The sequence below is a fragment of the Rhinoraja longicauda genome, chromosome 6 (assembly GCF_053455715.1).
Source record: "Rhinoraja longicauda isolate Sanriku21f chromosome 6, sRhiLon1.1, whole genome shotgun sequence".
Classification (NCBI taxonomy): domain Eukaryota; kingdom Metazoa; phylum Chordata; class Chondrichthyes; order Rajiformes; family Arhynchobatidae; genus Rhinoraja; species Rhinoraja longicauda.
Window position 1 is genome coordinate 40593919 of NC_135958.1, and position 22101 is coordinate 40616019.

Consider the following 22101-nt stretch of genomic DNA (forward strand, 5'->3'; position numbering starts at 1 on the left):
ATTAATGTAAATGACAAACAACAGTGGACCCAACACAGATCCTTGGGGTACTCCACTAGACACTGGCCTCCAACCTGACATACAGTTGTCAACCATTACCCTCTGGTATCTCCCATTCAGCCATTGTTGAATCCATCTTGCAACCTCACTATTAATACCCAACGATTTAACCTTCTTAATCAACCTTCCATGTGGAACCTTGTCAAATGCCTTACTGAAGTCCATATAGACAACATCCACAGCCTTGCCCTTATCAATTTCCCTGGTAACCTCTTCAAAAAATTCAAGAAGATTAGTCAAACATGACCTTCCAGGCACAAATCCATGTTGACTGTTTCTAATCAGGCCTTGTTTATCCATATAATTATATATATTGTCCCTAAGTATCTTTTCCATTAATTTTCCCACCACAGACGTCAAACTAACAGGTCTATAATTGCTAGGTTTACTTTTAGAACCCTTTTTATACAAAGGCACAACATGCGCAATGCGCCAATCTTCCAGCACCATCCCCGTTTCTAATGACGTTTGAAATATTTCCGTCATAGCCCCTGCTATTTCTGCACTAACTTCCCTCAATGTCCTAGGGAATATCCTATCAGGACCTGGAGACTTATCCACTTTTATATTTTTCAAAAGTGTCCGTACCTCCTCTTCTTTAATCCTCATAATTTCCATCACTACTCTACTTGTTTCGCTTACCTCACATAATTCAATATCCTTCTCCTCGGTGAATACCGAAGAAAAGAAATTGTTTAATATCTCCCCCATTTCTTCCGGCTCAGCATTTGTAAAAGGGAAATAATTTTGGAATGTGCTCTCCAGTTCCAGACAGTCCTTTTAACTGTATTCTTATAGTGCTGTAGGAAAGCTATGTACTACAGTTTAATACGTTAGTACCTTCAATATCAATGTGTATAGAAGGCATTTTGTAACGGTGAAGGTGGGTCTGAAGCAAATATCTTTGCCTATTTCTGTCTGCCTAACTGGAGAGAAAGCTGGAGACTTTGTGGGACTTTGCCTATGTTCGTAATCATGTCAGTACCATCTGAATTGACTAAACTTTCAAGTTTTCACATTGCTAATTCTTAAGAAAAGTTAAGGGGGTTAAAACAGGCCTTGAAATGACCTAAGCAAGTAAGATATTTATTAAAAAATGTCAGCAGCAAGGAGACTATCTGAGGGTGGGGAAAATTCCAACAAGGGGACATAGCTTCAGAATTGAGGGACAAAAGTTTAGGGGTAACATGAGGGGTAACTTCTTTACTCAGAGGGTGGTGGCTGTATGGAATGGGCTTCCGGTGGAAGTGGTGGAGGCGGGCTCGATTTTATTATTTAAGAGTAAATTGGATAGGTATATGGATAAGAGGGGATTAGAGGGTTATGGTCTGAGAGCAGGTAGATGAGACTAGGTCAGGGAGAGTGGTCGGCGTGGACTGGTAGGGCCGAACGGGCCTGTTTCCGTGCTGTAGTTGTTATATGGTTATAAGAGTAGTAGGAAAAGAAACTGCAGATGCTGGTTTAAATCGAAGGTAGACACAAAATGCTGGAGTAACTCAGCGGGTCAGGCAGCATCTTGGGTGAGAAGGAATGGGTGACGTTTCGGGTCGAGACCCTTCAGAAACGAAACATCGCCTTCTCTCCCGAGATGCTGCCTGACCCGCTGAATTACTCCAACATTTTGTGTCTACATAAGATAAAAGTAGGTTCCCTTAGCGACCTAAGTGGCGTGGAATCGCGGACTCTTGCCTAAGTCAGATGTTACTTAAGTTGGAAACTGAAGTGCCACTGCGCACATGTAAACGTACTATTCGACGCGGAGACCACGTGGGAGCTGTGATGCAGAGACGGTGTGGGAGCAATGGGTGACGTTTCGGGTCGAGACCCTTCTTCAGACTGTTTATGTCAGGAATTGTTTATGTCAGTACGAGTTTAGCACATCACCTATTACGCAGGTCAGGGTACAGTGTTAGAGTTACAGAGAAAGCGTAGATTTTTTTTTTAATGCAAAAGATTGGGAATACATCTCTAGCATATGAAAGGCCTGTTCAAGAGTATGATAACAGCAGGGGAAAACCTGTCCTTGAACCTGTTGGCATGTGCTTCAGCCCGACATGAGAGGAGATAAGAGAGAATAATTGGGGTGGGAATGGTCCTTTCTGTTGTTCTCTGAGGGGCGCCACTTTGTGGTGGAGAAGCTTGCACAGGTCAAAAATCTTGAGAGCTACATCATCTGGAACGATGCTCCTGACATGGCGGGCAGATGGAGGGGGAGGCTCCTGAAAAATTGCGGCCTAAGAAGAAGGCCTCAACAGTGAAACAGGTGTGGGATTATGGTTGGCTAGCAGGTGATGCACTACAACAGCTGAGATGTCTCCACCAGTGTGGAGTCAATGCCGTAGGACCTGGATCTGTGTTTCAGGCAATTTGTGGCTGTCTTTGCTCATTCTCCCCATGTCAAAATGACAAGATGGAGTACCTGAAGGAGATAGTTTAATCTAGGTTGTTATTATTGTCACATGTACTAAGGTGCAGTGACTTTTGTTAGCTTATCCAGTCAAAGAAATTATACTCTCAGACAATCTGGCCATCCACCGTGCAAAAGATATTAAGTGCAAAGATACAACATTGAAATCTGATAAAGTCCGATTAAAGAAATGTTCAAAGGTCTCCATTGGGGTAGATGGAAGGTCAAGGCCACACTCTAGCTGATGAGAGGAGCGTTCAGTTGCCCGATAACAGCTGGGAAGAAACATTTCCTGAATCTGGAGGTGTGTGTTTTCAAAAGTCTGTATCCCTTACCTGCTTGGAGGGGAGAAGAGTGAGTGACTGTTTAAGACTGGTCCTTAATTATGCTGGCGGCCTTGTCGAGGCAACGTGAAGGGTAGATGGGATCAATGGAAGGGAAGCTCGTTTGTGTGGTGGTTTGTGTCTGGGCTGCATCCACAACTCTCTGCAATTTCTTGCAGTCTTCCATGGAGTTGTTCCCAAACCAGGCTGCGATGCATCCCAACAAGATGCTTTGTACGACACGTCTGTAGGAGTTGGTGAGAGTTGTTGGAGACGTGCTGAACTTCCTATGCACTCGAAGAAATTGGAGGCATTGGTGTAGCAACAGTTTTTCGAAGGTATTTATTCACAAAATGCAGGAGTAACAGCAGGTCAGGCAGCATCTCAGGAGAGAAGGAATGGGTGACATTTCGGGTCGAGACCCTTCTTCAGACTGATGTCAGGGGGGCGGGACAAAGGAAGGATATAGGTGGAGACAGGAAGATAGAGGGAGAACTGGGAAGGGGGAGGGGAAGAGAGGGACAGAGGAACAATCTAAAGTTGGAGAATTCAATGTTCATACCACTGGGCTGCAAGCTGCCCAGGCGAAATATGAGGTGCTGTTCCTCCAATTTCCAGTGGGCCTCTTTTTTTAATCGAAGGTCCATAGCTTCGATGATGCTGATCCCAAACAATTTTCTGGTGATATTTATTGAAGCTTCTGACCATCTCCACTTTGGCAACATCAATGTTGGCTGGGATGTGTGTGTGCTGCTTCACTTCCTGATGACAATGACTATTTCCTTTGTCTTGCTGACATTGAGGGAGAGGTTGTTGTCTTTGCACCAAGTCACAAGGTTCTCAATCTCCTTCCTGCACTCTGTCTCGTCTTTATTCGATATCCGGACCACTACAGTCGGTCATCTGCAGACTTGTAGATTGCTTTGGATTGGTATTTGGCTACACTGTCGTGAGTGTATAAGGAGCAAAGGGTGGTGAAGGCATCTTTGCCGGGCACCAGTGCTGAGGATTATAAGGCAGGTACCTATCCTCACTGAATGTGGTTTGTGGTCCACGAAGTCGAGGATCCAGTTGCAGAGAAGAATCCTGACTCCAAGTTCCACGTGTTTGGAGATGAGCTTAGTAAGGGCAATGGTAGAAACATAGAAACATTGAAAATAGGTGCAGGAGGAGGCCATTTGGCCCTTCGAGCCAGCACCGCCATTCATTGTGATCATGGCTGATCATCCACAATCAGTAATCTGTGCCTGCCTTCTCCCCATATCCCTTGATTCCGCTAGCCCTCTAGAGCTCTATCTAACTCTCTTTTAAATCCATCCAGTGAATTGGCCTCGACTGCATTCTGTGGCAGAGAATTCCACAAATTCACAACCATCTGGGTGAAAAAGTTTCTTCTCACCTCAGTTTTAAATGGCCTCCCCTTTATTCTTAGACCATGGCCCCTGGTTCTGGATTCAAATTCTGGACTATTGAAAGCAGCGCTGTAGTCGATGAATAGAGAACTTCGTAACACGGTATCAGGACAATAAATTAGATGGGTAAATGGATAGGACAGGTTTGGAGGGATAGGGGACAATAACCTCTCCTTCAACGTCAGCACGGTGAATGAGCAAGTTATGGGCTTCAGGAAGCACGGTGGAATATGTGCCCCAATCAGCAACACTGGTTTCAAAGTGGGAATGGCTGAGAGTTTCAAATTCCTTGGCATTAATATTAATAATGACCTATCTTGAACTAACCATGTTGAAGTGACAGCCAAGAAGGCACTCCAATGCCTCTACTTCCTAAGGACACTGAGGAAATTCAGCACGTCTCCAATATCTCTTAAAATCTTCTACAGATGCACCATAGAAAGTAAGTTGCTTCTCAGCTTGTTTTGGAAACAGCTCTTCCCACTATGTCAGAAATTGCAGAGAGTTGTCGATGTGGCCCAGTCTATCAGACAGACCAAGCTGCCACCATTGACGCCATCTACACTACAGGCTGCCTTGGAAAAGCAGCCAACGTAATCAAAGACTTGTCTCACCCCATCCACCCTTTCTTTCTGCTCCTGTCAAGCAGAAGTACAAATGCTTGAAAGCGCATACCACCAAACTCAGGAACAGTTTCATCCACCCTGTTATCGGGCTTCTGAACAAGTCCTTCAATAAGCTTGGGTACTGTCTGATTCATTTCTACCCCAATGTGAACATTGCACTATGCCTATGGAACTGGTGCGTCCAATGCTGAGAATTATGTTCTGCACTCTTTATCTTCCGCTTTGCTCTACCTATTGTACTTTAGTTTGCCTTGATTGTATTTATATATGGATCTGTTTGGATAGGATGCAAAACAAAGCTTTTCACTGTACCTCAGTACATGTGACAATAATAAACCTAGACCTAAAAGATGTCACACAGGGGTATCTATGGAGGCACAGACCAGCTGCACATCTCTGTAGAGTCTGTGGTTGAGGATCGGCCTCCTCAGCCCATCTCAAGGCCTACAGAAAGGACCCACTGGAGAAGGGACGTCGGCAGCATATCGGGCCGTGCGGGGCTGGGGAACGATAAGTTTCGAGGCATTGGAGGGTAGATCCCCCGGAAATGGTGAGGTCCGTGATGGTGCTGATGATTAAGGTCTGGTGTTTGTCGGTGGGGTCATGGTCCAAGGATAAGTAGGAATATCGGGCCGTGCGGGGCTGGGGAACGTCTGAAGAAGGGTCTCGACCCGAAATGTCACCCATTCCTTCTCTCCTGAGATGCTGCCTGACCCGCTGAGTTACTCCAGCATTGTGTGAAATAAATACACTAGAGAAAGACAATCGTTCTCAACTTGCAATGATCGCCGATGATGTTCGCTGCGTTCCGGAGGCAGTGTGAAGGGTAGAGGGGGCTGTGAATGGGGGATGTGGGAGAGAAGAGGCTGTTTTGGAGTTGTGGATGCAGGCTGGTCCCAAGGACAGGTCTGTATCCATGCCCCCCTGCAATTGTAAATTAGAATGTGATGATCAGCTGGTCATTCTTGAGGGAAAGTTTCGTTGTCAATGGGGTCGGTGTTCAGAGGGACCTTGCGAGTCCTAGCCGATGAATTACTTGAAAGTTAACGGGTATAGAGAGTAATTAGAAAGACAAATGGTCTCTTGACCTTCTATTGCAAGTGGATTTGAGTATGAGAAAAGAAATCTTATTTCAGCAATACAGATAACACTCGTTATAAAGCACCATAGTGGTGATGGGGGGGAATGGTGTCCGTTATTGCCAGTTGTCTGCTACAACCGTGAGGGGGGTAAATATGTACAATATTGGAAAAACATCCAATAAACGTACACTAAACCAGACAGACAATAAATAGGAACAGTAAACACAGACTGACAAGGTTCACACCAATCACCTCGCGGTCAGTCCGTGAAACAACAAACTATGTCCTTTGTTCCCGATACAAACAGACGCCTTGGTTACAACAGATTTTGTCTGCTATAACTGAAATAGGTTATAAAGAGATCTGTAATAACAGGGTCCTGTATAGGACCCTGTATAGGACCCTGGTAAGACTGCACCTAATATATTGTGTGCAGATTCTTGCTTTTTGGCCTTTTAGCTAAGATCATGTTTAGTATCTGTTCTTATCAGTTTAATATCTGACGCATCCCTTTTGGCGCGGTGCAGTGGTAGAATTGCTGCCTGACAGCGTCAGATCTCCGGGTTCGATCCTAACTACGGGCGCTGTCTGTACAGAGTTTGTACGTTCTCCCTGTGACCGCGTGGGCTTTCTCCGGGTGCTCTGGTTTCCTCCCGTATGTACAGGTTTGAAGGTTAATTGGCTTCTGTAAATTGTCCCCTCGTGTGTAGGATAGAACGGTACGGGTGATCAGTGTGGACTCGGTGGGCCAAAGGGCCTGTTTCCACTCTGTATCTCTCAACTAAGCTAAAAGATCGTGCCTCCCTTTCTCAGAAAGAATAAAGGTGATGGATGGTGTGTCATGAAGGTTCACTAGATTGGTTGATGGGATATTGTCCCATGATGAGACATTAAGACGATTGGGCCCAAACTCTGGTATTTATAAGAAGAGAGAAACAAAATTATTCTGGGGTGAATTTGGATATGATGGGGTTGACTAGAACCAGGGATAATAATCTTAAAGTAAGGGGTCAGGACCAACTTAACAAGACATTTCTTCTTCTTGTGAGTAGTGAATGTTTGCAATTCTGTATTCAGAGGGATGGTGGAAGCATGACCACTCAATATATTCAAAGCTGAGATGAATAGGTTTTTGAGTATTAAGGGAATCAGGGACATGGAGTTAAAGGTGAAGTCAGTGTACTGTGAGTGTGGTCTTGGTGAGTAACACAGCAGGGGCACGTAACCAAATGTTATGTTAAAGACCAACAGTGTCGTTTTACCTGTTCTCTTAGCACATGGTTAATAATTTTCATAACAGGAACAAAGAAATATTTCATCTATTTTACTGTTACTATTTCAGTTAAAAGTGTATTTGGGAACCGCCTCCTTGGAAAATATGGTTGTGTCAAAAACAATGATGTAACCAGTTCTTAATTTTCATTTCTAGTACTGATGCCATTGCTGGATAAATGTAGTGTACAGGCAGACCAAGCCGTGCTATCGCATAAATTTTTTGGATATGAAGTACAAATAAGGTATTCGCATTGATTTACATTGTAAAACTTGTGGTGTTGTGATAAGCTTCTGTGTACAGGAAAGCTCTGATCATCCACTCGTCAGGCCTGCAGTTCTGTTCATTGTCATACAGCACGGAAACAGGCCCGACTTGCGCATGCAGACCAAGATGCCCCATCTATGCTAGTCTCACCTGCCCCCGTCTGAAGAAGGGTCTCGATTCGAAACGTTCACCCATTCCTTCTCTCCAGAGATGCTGCCTGTCCCGCTGAGTTACTCCAGCATTTTGTGTCTATCCTGTTAAATGCATTTATTCACAAAATGCTGGAGTAACTCAGCAGGTCATGGAGGAACAGCACCTCATATTTCGCCTGGGCAGCTTGCAGCCCAGTGGTATGAACATTGACTTCTCCAACTTTAGATAGCTCCTCTGTCCCTCTCTTCCCCTCCCCTTCCCAGATCTCCCACTGTCTTCCTGTCTCCACCTATATCCTTCCTTTGTCCCGCCCCCTGACATCAGTCTGATGAAGGGTCTCGACCCGAAACGTTCTCCTGCAGTCCTGTTAAACGCATATCCCTCTAAACCTTTCCTATCTATATACCTGTCCAAATGCCCTTTAAATGCCTCATCTACCGCCTCTGGCAGCTTGTTCCATATAGCCACCACCATCTCGGAAAGGTTACTCCTCAGGGTCCTATTACATATTTCCCCTTTCAGCTTAAACCTGTGTCTACTCCGGGTAGAAGACTGTGCATTTACCCTATCTATTCCCCTCATGATGTAATACACCTCTCTAACATCACTCCTCTGCCTCTTGCACTTCAAAGAATAAAGTCCTAGCCTATCCAAACTCTCCCCATAGTGTGGACCCTCAAGTCCTGCCAACACCCTCATAAATTCTCTCTGCACTCTTTCCAACATAGCAACATCCTTCCTGCCCAGCGGTATGAACATTGACTTCTCCAACTTTAGATAGTTCCTCTGTCCCTCTCTTCCCCTCCCCTTCCCAGTTCTCCCTCTATCTTCCTGTCTCCACCTATATCCTTCCTTTGTCCCGCCCCCCCTGACATCAGTCTGAAGAAGGGTCTCGACCCGAAACATCACCCATTCCTTCTCTCCTGAGATGCTGCCTGACCTGCTGAGTTACTCCAGCATTTTGTGAAATAAATACCTTCGATTTGTACCAGCATCTGCAGTTATTTTCTTATACAACATCCTTCCTGCAGCTGGGTGAACAAAACTGAACACAATACTCCAAATGCAGCCTCACCAACTTGTAGAACTGTAACATGACATCCCAACCTCTATACTCAATCCCCTGATTGATGATGGCCAATGCACCAAAAGGATTTTTGATCACCCTGTCTACCTGTGATGCCACTTTCCAGGAACTATGTACCTACACATCTGGAACCCTCTGCACTGTAACATGGTCCAGCCATTCACTGTGATGGTCCTAACATGGTTCGATTTCCCAAAATGGAACACCTTGCCCAGCTGATCAAGATACTGCTGTAATTTTGGATGGCCATCTTCACTATCTACTATAACACCCACTTTTGAGTCATCTGCAAACTTTATGGTCATTCATTGCAGTCCCTTGAAACATATTGGTTCACTGAAATGTTGCTGTATAACCTTTTTTAAAAGGATGTGAATAGAAAATGTTCTTTTAAACTAAAGGCCCGACCAATAAAATTACATCATAGAATATAAAACAGTACAGCACAAGAACAATCCCTTCGGCCCATAATGTCTGCCGAATTTTATGCCAAGACCAACTCTTATCTGCCTGCACATAATCCATATCCTGCCATATCCTGCATATCCGTATGCCTATCCAAAAGTCTTAAATGCTATAGAAACATAGAAAATATGTGCAGGAGGAGGCCATTTGGCCCTTCGAGCCATTGTGATCATGGCTGATCATCCACAATCAGTAACCCGTGCGTGCCTTCTCCCCATATCCCTTGATTCCACTAGCCCCTAAAGCTCTATCTAACTCTCTTTTCAATTCATCCAGTGAATTGGCCTCCACTGCCTTCTGTGGCAGAGAATTCCACAAATTCACAACTCTCTGGGTGAAAAAGTTTCTTCTCACCTCAGTTTTAAATGGCCTCCCCTTTATTCTTAGTCTGTGGCCCCTGGTTCTGGACTAGCCCAACATTGGGAACATTTCTCCTGCATCTAGCTTGTCTAGTCCTTTTATAATTTTATATGTTTCTATAAGATCTCCTCTCATCATCCTTCATCTTCTCATCCTTCTAAACTCCAGCCCAGTCTTTCCAATCTTTCCTCATATGACAGTCCCTTCATCCCACTGTTGTATATGCCCAAACCGCCATCCCTCTGTGTAAAAAAAATAACTTTAATCCCTGCCCAACTCACCTTAAAGCTATGCCCTTTAGTATTTGATTTTTCCATCCTGTGAAAAAGGTTTAGACTGTCTACCCTATCTATGTCTCTCATAATTTCATATACTTCTGTCAGATTTCCTTGCAACCTCCTGTGCTCCAGAGAAAAAAATCCAAGTCTGATTAACACATCCCTGAAGCTAATGCCCTCTAATGTAGACACCATTCTGGTATACCTCCTCTGCGCACCTTTCAAAGCCTCCATCTCCTTCCTGCAATGAGGCAGCAACCAGAACCGCATGCAATGTTCCAGATGCGCCTAGCCAAAGTCCTATAAAGCTGCATCATGACCTCCTGATTCTTAATACTCAATGCACCAGCACCAGTAGTAAAAGCATGCATTCCATCTTTATCACTCCATCCATGTGTTGCCACTTTCAGGGAGTTATGGACGCACCCCTAGATCCCTCTATACATCGAGGGATCTAGTGTGGAAACAGGCCCTTCGGCCCAACTCGCCCACACCGGCCAACAATGTCCCAGCTACACTGGTCCCACTTGCCTGCGCTAGGTCCATAACCCTCCAAACCTGTCCTATCCATGTACCTGTCTAATTGTTTCTTAAACAATGGGATAGTCCCAGCCTCAACTACCTCCTCTGCAGCTTGTTCCATACACCCACCACCCTTTGTGTGAAAAGGCTACCCCTATTAAATCTTTTCCTCTTCACCTTGAACCTATGTCCTCTGGTCCTCGATTCCCCTACTCTGGGCAAAAGACTCTGTGCATCTACCCGATCTATTCCTCTCATGATTTTGTACACCACTATAAGATCTCCCCTCATCCTCCTGCGCTCCATGGAATGGAGATCCAGCCTACTCAACCTCTCCCTAGAGCTCACGCCCTCTAGTCCTGGCAACATCCTTGTAAATCTTTTCTGAACCCTTTCAAGCTTGACTATCTTAACATGGTGCCCAGAACTGAACACAATATTCTAAATGCGGTCTCACCAACGTCTTATACAACTGCAACATGACCTCCCAACTTCTATACTCAATACTCTGACTGATTAAGGCCAAAAGCCTTTTTGACCACCTTATCTATCTGCCACTTGACCTTCAAGGAACCATGCACCTGTACTCCTAGATCCCTCTGCTCTACAACACTACCCAGAGGCCTACCGTCTACTGTGTGGGTCCTACCCTTGTTCAACGTCCCAAAATGCAACACCTTGCACCTCTGTATTAAATTCCATCAACCATTCCTATGCCCACCTGGCCAATCGATCCAGATCCTGCTACAATCATTCACAACCATCTTCACGATCTGCAATACCACTAACTTTTGTATCATCAGCATACTTGCTAATCTTGCCCTGTATGTTCTCATCCAAATCATTGATGTAGATCACAAACAGTAACGGGCCTAGCACCAAACCCTGAGGCACACCACTAGTCACAGGCCTCCAGCCCGAGAAGCAACCTTCCACCATCACCCTCTGCTTCCTTCCATGGAGCCAATTTGCTATCCATTCAGCTATCCCTCCTTGGATCCCATGCGATCTAACCTTTCAGAGCAGCCTACCATGTGGAACCTTGTCGAATGCCTAACTGAAGCCCATGTACACAACATCTACAGCTCTGCCCTCATCAACCTTTATGGTCACGTCTTCAAAAAAATCAATCAGATTTGTGAGACACGACCTCCCACATACAAAACCATGCCGACTGTTCCTAATCAGCCCTTGCCCATCCAAATACCTGTATAACCTATCCCTCAGAATACTCTCCAGTAACTTACCAACTACAGATGTTCAGCTCACAGAAGTTATAGTTCCCAGCATTTTCCCTGCAGCCCTTCTCGAATAGAGGCACAACATTTGCCACCCTCCAGTCTTCCAACACCCCTCCTGTATTTAAGGACAACTCGTAGATTTCAATCAGAGCTCCCACAATTTCCTCTCTAATTTCCCGCAATGTCCTCGGATATATCTGATCAGGCCCTAGACATTTGTCTACCTTCAAACACGACAGTACCTTCAGTACTTCTTCGACGGTAACTCTGACTGCTCTCAAGACACTTCCACTGACTACTCCAATTTCCTCCGTCCTACTGTCTTTCTCCTTAGTAAATACAGAGAAGAAATACTCATTGAGGACCTTGCCCATCTCCTGTGGCTCCACACAGAGGTGACCACTTTGATTCCTCAGAGGTCCCACTCTCTCTCTAGTTACCCTTTTCCCCCTTATGTATTTATAAAATCTTTTGGGATTGTCCTTAATGCAACCCGCCAGAGCTATCTCCTGGCCCCTTTTTGCCCTTCTGATTTCCTTTTTCAGTTTACTCCTTAGTTCGCGAAACTCCTCCAGGGATGCACTTGATCCCAGCTACCTATACCTGTCCCATGCATCCTTCTTGTTTATAACTAACGTCTCAATTTCAGCCAAGCTTCCTTACATTTGCCTGCTTTGCCCTTCACTCTAACGGGGACATACACATTAAAAACATCCCACTTGGCCGATGTTCCTTTCCCCTCAAATAACCTGTTCCAGTCAACTTGAGCGAGACCTTCTCTCATACCCTCAAAGTTGGCCTTTCCCCAGTTGAGCATTTTAACACATGGACCCTCTCTGTCCAAATCCATAACTATCTTAAACCAAATCGAACTGTGGTCACTGGTCCCAAAAGGCTCCTCTACACACACTTCATTAACTTGCCCTTCCCAATTTCCCATTGCTAGATCAAGCGTTGCCCTCTCATGTGTGGGGAAAGGCCCACATACTGCTTAAGAAAACTCTCCTGAACACTTTTGAGGAATTGGAATTTAGAAGGATGAGAGGGGATCTTATCGAAACGTATAAGATTATTAAGGGGTTGGACACGTTAGATTTTTTTTAGATTTAGAGATACAGCGCAGAAACAGGCCCTTCGGCCCACCGGGTCCATGCTGCCCAGCGATCCCCGCACATTAACACTATCCTACACTCACTAGGGACAATTTTTTTACATTTGCCCAGCCAATTAACCTACATACCTGTACGTCTTTGGAGTGTGGTAGGAAACCGAAGATCTCGGAGAAAACACACGCAGGTCACGGGGAGAACGTACAAACTCCATACAGACGGCGCCCGTAGTCAGGAGCGAACCTGAGTCTCCGGCGCTGCATTCGCTGTAAGGCAGCAACTACCACTGCGCCACCGTGCCGCCCGCAGAGGCAGGAAACATGTTCCCAATGTTGGGGGAGTCCAGAACAAGGGGCCACAGTTTAAGAATAAGGGGTAGACCATTTAGAACGGAGATGAGGAAAAACTTTTTCAGTCAGAGAGTTGTGACTCTGTGAAATTCTCTGCCTGAGAAGGCAGTGGAGGCCAATTCTCTGAATGCATTCAAGAGAGAGCTAGATAGAGCTCTTAAGGATAGCGGAGTCAGGGGGTATAGGGAGAAGGCAGGAACGGGGTACTGATTGAGAATGATCAGCCATGATCACATTGAATGGCGGTGCTGGCTCGAAGGGCCGAATGGCCTACTCCTGCACCTATTGTCTATTGCACCCCATCTGAACCCTTCACACTATGATTTTCCCAGTCTATATTTGGAAAGTTAAAATCCCCTACTCCAACAACCTTATTTAACCTGCAGCTGTCTGCAATCTCCCGGCACATTTGTTCTTCTGATGCTGTTAAGGGTCTCGCCATTCCCCTCACATTCGACCTCCCAAAGTGCAACACCTCACACTTATTTTGGATTAAACACCCATGTCCAATTTCTCCACCCATTTCTGTAGTTGATCTATATCCCACTGTATACTGTGACACCCTTCCTCATTGTCCACGACCCCAGCAATCTTGGTGTTGTCTGCAAAGTTACTAACCAACTCATCTATGTTTATATTCAAGTAATTTTGGTATATCTCAAACAGCAGTGGTCCCAGCACAGATCCTTACAGAACTCCACTGGTTAACCACCTCCAGTCTGAATATTGTCCTTTCACCACTACCCTCTTTCAGTAAGCCAGTTCTGAATCCATACGACCAAGTCACTGTTAATCCCGTGCATTTTAATCTTCTGGATCAGCCTACCATGGGGGACTTTACCAGATAGGAAATCTGCTAGTCCAGCAACACCAAGTTCCAAATGTGCCAGATAGTGCGGCACGGTGGCGCAGCGGTAGAGTTGCTGCCTTACAGCGAATGCAGCGCCGGAGACTCAGGTTTGATCCTGACTACGGGCGCCGTCTGTACGGAGTTTGTACGTTCTCCCCGTGACCTGCGTGGGTTTTCTCCGAGATCTTCGGTTTCCTCCCACTCTCCAAAGACGTACAGGTATGTAGGTTAATTGGCTGGGCAAATGTAAAAATTGAACCTAGTGTGTGTAGGTTAGTGTTAATGTGCGGGGATCGCTGTGCATGGCGGACCCGGTGGGCCGAAGGGCCTGTTTCTGCGCTGTGTCTCTAAATCTAGATGAAGATTTTATTGAAATGGTGCTTATCCAGTAGTAAAAGTTTAATTGCAAATCTTTAACATCGAGTCTTCTTATGTAAATAGGATATGAATGTATGCTGTGCCATTGTTAATCATCTCAACTTGCCCAAACAAAGTGAAACTAATTAAAATAGATATTTCTGCTACTTTCTAATCAGTTAGACTACACATGTAATTAAAACAAATCATATCTTCACTGTTGACGTAACGCATTGAGAGTCTATGAATTTAGACTGTGGATCCTTCCCTTGTGGAAGAAGTTCAAAGAAAATTATTTCATTAAAATGGTTAGAAATCTCCAGTACTCTCGTTGTACATTTGACGTGTGATCCTTTTCTTCACATACCCCTGCACCTACAGGCAGCCAAGTGCACTGAAGCAGTTAGTGGCACTCTTTGTCGGAAGAAATTGGACGCTCTGGAAAGATGCAGGAATCGTAACCTGGCTGGAAGAGAACGTGAAGGAAGTTTTAAGAAGAGTAGATGCAAAAGATCCACTTGTGGAGTCTGAGAATAAGTAAGTGCTCAACATATCTAAATCCCCCATGAAACAATGGAGGGAGATGTATGTTTTCAAATAGAAGCAGTGTGCTTCAATGAGTGACAAAACATGGCACTGATCAGCCTTGGCAGGACAGGTCTTCGCTGCTTTTCCACTCTACGTCACTTACCCATGTTCTCCAGAGATGCTAAGTTACTCCAGCACTATTTTTTTGTCTTTTTTAAGTAATTTATATCGCTGTGTCGCTTCTAATCTTTGTGTTTCATCTTTTATGGTGCATCTTATTTTGGACAGCAAGAGCAGAGGTTATCAAAGTCACAGCAATCATGTGTTATCAGTGAGTTTTCTCTTCCACATGCTGCATAATTTCCCTCTAATTGGTATATTTCTGCCTTCATGTCCACTATTTATATATCATCTGAGACATTTTTCCCCCTCTGTGAGATTTTGGAACAAGCACTCTTGATACAATCAGGAATGGCCCTTGCCAGCTCCTATTCCTTTCCAACTCAACAACAGTAGCTTTTCTTTCTCCTCCCACCTAGTTATTGCACAAATCTACTGCTGTGATCTTCTGCATTGGTTCAAAATTGATTATTCTTGAAGCTACTCTGACCCACAAGGCTGGCTGCACACTGGTGTCAAGTTAATGAGCATTAGGAATTTTTGCCATTTGATGCCCTCTTGAAGAAGCTGATTAAAATACATTAAAAAAATAAATAAGCCTGCTTTAATAGTTCACAAAATCCTGGCGTAACTCAGCGGGACAGGCAGCATATCTGGAGAGAAGGAATGGGTGACGTTTTGGGTCGAGACCCTTCTTCAGACTGGGTCGAAACCAGCATCTGGTGGTTTAGACCAGCCTGAACCACCAGTTCTTTCCTGCTCTGCTTTAATAGTTTTTGCATAATGTTGCAGGCAGCACATTAAATGGGATTATTTTTTAAAAAGCAGCTAGAGTAACTCAGCAGGTCAGGCAGCTTATCTAGATCACATGGATAGTTGACACTTCAGATGTGTTGACTTTCATATATCTGCTTGCAACTATATTACTGAAACTGAAAGAATTTACATTGTGCACATTAAGGAATATTATCCAAAAGAGAAATAAAAATGATTATCTCTGTAATGCTTGCATTGGTTATGAAGGTTTACATCCATGATGTACAAGTGGGAACTTGAGGCTTGGTTTATTTGAAAAACAGGCAGAGGTTGTGCCAGATTGTACCCATAATCGGATATACTCTCCAATCATACAGTGTAAGAAAATAACTGCAGATGCTGGTACAAATCGAAGGTATTTATTCACAAAATGCTGGAGTAACTCAGCAGGTCAGGCAGCACCTCAGGAGAGAAGGAATGGGTGACGTTTCGGGTCGAGACCCTTCTTCAGACTGAACCGTACATACAATTATAAAGGAAACATCCTGTGTAAGAAAATAACTGCAGATGCTGGTACAAATCGAAGGTTTTTATTTCACAAAATGCTGGAGTAACTCAGCAGGTCAGGCAGCATCTCAGGAGAGAAGGAATGGGATGCCTTCAGGTTTCAGGTCTCAACCCTTCTTCAGACTGAAGAAGGGTCTCGACCCGAAACGTCACCCATTCCTTCTCTCCTGAGATGCTGCCTGACCTGCTGAGTTACTCCAGCATTTTGTGAAAGGAAACATCCTTATCATTCAACTTCAATTGGTAAATATTTATATGTTGTGTAAAAATCAAGATAGATTATTACACTTGCAAAAATTACTCTTCTTCACCAGTTGATTTTGAAAAAAAATAGACTGTTTTAGAAAACAAGATTATATTATGTACATGCAAGGCCAATAGAGTTGGTGGGAACTAAAGCTTAGAAACAGGATGCCATTTTAAAAAAATGTTATTTCTTAAAACATTTGCATGTTCAATGGGAGTCATAGACAGGGATAGCCCCTTCAGCCCATAACGTTTATGTTGAAAATGATGAACTGTAAAGATAAATTAATTTAATCCACCTGCATATGATCCATATTCCTGCATATCCTTATGCCTATCTAAAAGCCTCTTAAATGCCACTCTAGCATCTACTTCCACAATCACCCCTGGCAGCATGTACCAGGCATCCACACCTTCAGTAAAAAAATACCTTGTCCTGCACATCTCTTTTAAACTTTGCCCCTCTCACTTCAAAACTATGCTCCCTCACCTTTGACAATTCCCCAGTGGGGAAAAATGTTCTGACTGTCCACTCTATGCCTCTCATAACGTTACATACTCCTAGCAGGTTTCCCCTCGACCTCCAGCGTTACAGAGAAAACTTTATGATCAGGCATGATCACAATGAATGGCGGTGCTGGCTCGAAGGACCAAATGGCCTCCTCCTGCACCTATTTTCTATGTTTTCTAAACCAATCCAGGTTTGTCCATCGAGTCTCTATAGCTAATATCCCCTAATCCAGGCAGCATTTTTGATTTGTGCACATTCTCTGCAGCCTCCATAACCTTCCTGTAATGGGGCGACCAAAACTCCACTAAAGGTATCCTCACCAAAGTCTTACAGAAGGTAGACACAAAATGCTGGAGTAACTCAGCGGGTCAGGCAGCATCTCGGGAGAGAAGGAATAGGTGACGTTTCGAAGAAGAGTCTCGACCCGAAACGTCACCCATTCCTTCTCTCCCGAGATGCTGCCTGACCCGCTGAGTTACTCCGGCATTATGTGTCTACCTGCAATTTAAACCTGCATCTGCAGTTTTTTTCCTCTACATCAAGTCTTATAGAGTTGCGTCATGACTTCTTGACATAGAATAAAGGCCCTGACCAATAAAGGCAAGCATACCGTACACCTTCTTTACCACTCTATCTACTTATGTTTGCAGCTTTCAGGGAGCCTTGGATATGGATCCTAAGATCCCTCTGAAAATCAATGCAGTTAACCATCTTGCCATCAGCATGTTTTTTTCATGCTGAGCATTTTTAGTTAGTCATTTGTACTTTCAGAAAAAGATTGGTTTCCTGCCCCGACGGGTTTCATAAACTTTTTTTAGCAATTTAAAGGGACCATTAAACATTTTGTTTTCAGTGAAAGGTATTGCTGAAAATATTAGATTTAAAGCGTGTTGCTTTTGTTCCATCCCAGAGTCATCACTTGTCCTAATACAGGATGCCTTAAACTCATAGGATCTTATGATATAGAGTGCGGTTAATCAGCCCGTCATTCTGTTTATCATCAACTTTTAATAAAACTGTTGACATGATCCTATCTGTCCCCCTTAAATTTTATACTCCAAGGAATCATAATCATGGGGTCATCAATATCAATATCAATTTTATTTGTCACATACACATACAAGATGTGCATGTGGCACAGAAATGGATTCCTTGGCCCATTGAGTACACACTGAGCTAGTGCAGCTCACAAACTGGCCCACGTCCATGCTGATCTTCCCGCCCACCCTCCCCATTTACACTCATATAATCTGTTCACATTACGACCCTATTATTCCACGCCTTGCCAATTTAAGTATCTGTCTTCATGCCTCGTAAATAAATTACAGAGGCTCCTCGACGTACGATGCCCCGACTTACGATATTTCGACTTTACGATGGTGCAAAAGCGATACACGTTCAGTAGAAACTATACTTTGAATTTTGATCTTTTCCCGGGCGAGCGATATGTGTTTTCGACACGATATTTTCAATTTACGCTGGGTTTATTGGAACGTAACCCCATTGTAAGTCGAGGACCATCTGTATATCAGATTCCTCGATCTCCACTTGCCGCACAATCCAAATATTGACCACTCTGTGTAAAAACATTTACCCAAAGATCTATTTTAAAACTCCTTCCTCTCACCTTAATGCTTTATACTTTTGATACCATGTGAAAAATAATGGCCTACCCACCCAATCTATAGCATCTCTCAGGTCACCCAGCAGCTCCTTTGTTAGGATTCCATGACTCCAGTAAAAACATGCCTGAGTTATCCAATTTCTCCATGTATTTAAAGTGGTCCAGTCCAGAATCTCCTTCACATTCTCCAATGCAATCACATCCTTTGGTGTGGTGACCAGAATTGCACACATTACACCAAGTAAGACTTAAACAGTGTTTTGTAAAGTTGCAACATATCGTCCCAACGTTTATATTTCCTGACCTATGACGATTGTGTGCCATTTGCCTCCTTCACTACACTTTTCACCTGCATGGCCACTTTCAGGGAATTATGGGTTTAAACCCAATGTCATCTATTCATTAGCATTCCTTCATGCTCTAACTTTCACTGTATATGCTTTGCCCCTTTTTGACTTCCCAAAATGTCTCACCTTGCATGGCATTTAAATTCCATCTACCAGAACTCTGCCCAACCTTCCATCTGAAAGAATAGAGGGACTTAGCATCACAAGCACATAGTTCCCTGAAATATGTCACAGATAGACAGGGTGGTGAAGAAGGTGTTTGGCATGCTGGTTTCATTCAGTCAGGCCATTTGAGTAGAAGTAAGATGTTATGATGCAGTTGTACAAGACATTGGTGAGGCTGCACTTGGAGTATTGTGAATTGACACAAAATCCTGAGGAAACTCAGCGGGACAGGCAGCATCTCTGGAGAGAAGGAATGGGTGACGTTTCGGGTCGAGACCCTTTTTCAGACTGACTCCCTGAAGTCTGAAGAAGGGTCTCGACCCGAAATGCCACCCATTGAGTCTGAAGAAGAGTCTCAACCCGAAACGTTGCCCATTCCTTCTCTCCAGAGATGCTGACCCGCTGAGTTACTCCAGCATTTTGTGTCTTATCTTCGGCGTAAACCAGTATTTGCAGTTCCTTCCTACACACTTGGAGTATTGTGTATAGTTTTGATCACTCTGCTATAGCAAAGATGTCATTAAGCAGGAAAGAGCGCACAGAAGAATTATGAAAATATTGACAAAACTTGAAGGCCTAAACTATAAGGAGAGATTGGGCAGGCTAGGATTTTATTCTTTAGTGCATGGGAGACTCGGGGATGACCTCGTACAGATGCACAAAACCATGAGGGCATAGATGAGGTGAATGCACAGTCTTTCCAAGGGAGGGGGAATCAAAAACTAGAGGACATAGGTTTCAGGTGAGTGCAGAACGATTCAGAAGTGGCAACTTCTTCACATAGAGGGTGGCACATGTATGGAATGAGCTGCCAGAAGAAAGTGGGTTTAGGCTGGTACAATAACAACATTGAACTGACATTTGGACAGGTACATGGATAGGAAAGGTTGAGAGGGATATGTGCCAAATGTTGGCAGATAAGACCAGCTTAGATCCCGTCCGCGCTCAAATAACAAACACCGTCAGACACTGATGGTAAAGACACATCTTTATTACGCTAGCGGGCGTGGGAGAGTCACTGCGAGTATGGTCACACAATGCCAGCTCCTCGAGGCCCCACTCCATTATTTTGTGCAGCGGCAGTGTATTTATACAGGTGTAGCCACGGGTCCAGCTAATCACACAATCAGCACATCTCTGTATCTTCAGGGCATCTTGTTTGACATGGATGGATTAGGCCAAAGGGCCTGTTTCAATGCTGTGACTCTATGATCTATATCCAGCTGTACACTTTGACAACCTTCATCGTGATTTACAACCCCCATAAATGCTTGTGTTATCTGCAAACCTACTTACCAGACTTCATGCATTCACATCAAAGTCATTAATATATATCACAGACAACAAAGTCCCAGTCCATCAGAAAGCAGCCTTCCACTAATCCACCGCCAAGCCAATGTTTGATGCAATTAGCCTGCTCGCCTTGGTCCTGTGTGCCTTGACCTTCTGAACCAGCTTACTCTGGAAACTTAAATCTAATTAGACAACATCTACTGCCTTGTCTTCATCAGTCATTGTTATCTCCTCAAAACTATCTTTCAAGAGTAAAATGGGATTTTCCCTTCACAGAACTGCCTTCCCTGAACAGTGCCTGCCTCTCCAAACGTACATTAAATCCTGACCCTGAGAATTTTCCCCAATAATTTCTCTACTACTGATACAAGACTCAGCAGCCTGTAGTTACCTGCTGCCCTTCTGAAATAAAGAAAAAGCATTAGCTATCCTCCATTTCACTGGATCTTGCCTGTATTTAACTTAGTTGTAAAACTCTTCACCAGAGTCCCATCAATCGCCTCCCTTGTTTCCAATAGCATTCAAGGATAGATCTCATCCAACCGTAAGGATTTATCTACTGTTCTGCATTTCATGAGCTCCAGACTATTAACATTCCCCTCACTCCCTGAACTTGTTATTCTCAATGCAGAGAAGTATTCATTTAGGGCCTCGCCAACATTCCCTGGTTCCACACATACATTGAAGTGTGTTTTGTTTGTTTTGTCTACTTGTTAATGTTGAGTTCTGTTGGGCGAATTACAGTTACAGCTGTAATTACAGCTACAGCTATAGTCGACCAGATATTTTAAATATTTTAAATAAAGGACAACGAAGCAACCAAGGAATTACAAGCAAATTTCTGCAATCACACAACATACCGGAGGAGATTGCCAGAACACCGGGCTCTCCGTGGATTGTTTTCGACCTTGGCGAACGTCGAAGGAGGAGGAGACACAGGAAAGAAAAGCGCGGATGCCGGTCGGGTCTACTTGCTAGACTAAAGAAACAACCGCATAAACCACCTCTTCCCAGCGTATTTCTTACTAACGCCAGATCCATTACCAACAAAATGGACGAATTACATCTACAGATTTCCACGAACAACCTCATAAAAGACTGCTGCATCCTTCTAATAACAGAGACGTGGTTAAACTCGCTCACACCCGATGCTGCCATGGAGCTAGCAGACCGCACAGCGTTCCGTTGGGACAGAAACAAAGACTCCGGTAAGACCAAGGGCGGTGGGGTTTGCATCTACGTACACAACGACTGGTGTACTAATACCAACATCGTAGACAGCCATTGTTCTCCTGATCTGGAGTACCTAACGGTCAAATGCAGGCCCTTTTACCTTCCTCGGGAGTTTACCGCTATAACTGTTACAGCTGTTTACATTCCACCGGACGCTAATGCTAGCACAGCTCAAGGCTATCTACTAAACACCATAAACTCTCAACAGAAGACTTATCCCGAGGCTGTCCATATTATAGCCAGTGATTTCAACCACGCAGACTTAAAAGCAGTTCTTCCGAAATTTCCTCAACACATTAAATGTGCAACCAGGTGGAAAAATACTTTGGACAAAGCCTATTCAAACATCAAGAGTGGCTACAGGACAACATCACTACCTCACTTGGGACAATCAGACCACCTATCCATACTCCTAACCCCAGCATACACCCCCCCTAAGAAGGAAAGCCCCCCCTGCCATCAAAATTGTTAAAATGTCGCCAGAAGGAG

General features: G+C 44.2%; 1 protein-coding gene and 1 pseudogene across 4 annotated transcripts in view; both read left to right on the forward strand.

Moving 5' to 3' along the window:
- Positions 1–22101, forward strand: part of tcf25 (TCF25 ribosome quality control complex subunit) — a 60490-nt gene that overhangs the window by 26185 nt on the left and 12204 nt on the right. For all 4 annotated transcript variants that reach the window (XM_078400861.1, XM_078400858.1, XM_078400860.1 and 1 more), the window contains 2 exons: positions 7340–7427; positions 14604–14759. In XM_078400861.1, coding sequence (XP_078256987.1) covers positions 7340–7427; positions 14604–14759 — 244 coding nt within the window. The remainder of the gene's footprint in view (positions 1–7339; positions 7428–14603; positions 14760–22101) is intronic.
- On the forward strand, positions 6350–6450 carry LOC144594978 (U2 spliceosomal RNA; annotated as a pseudogene).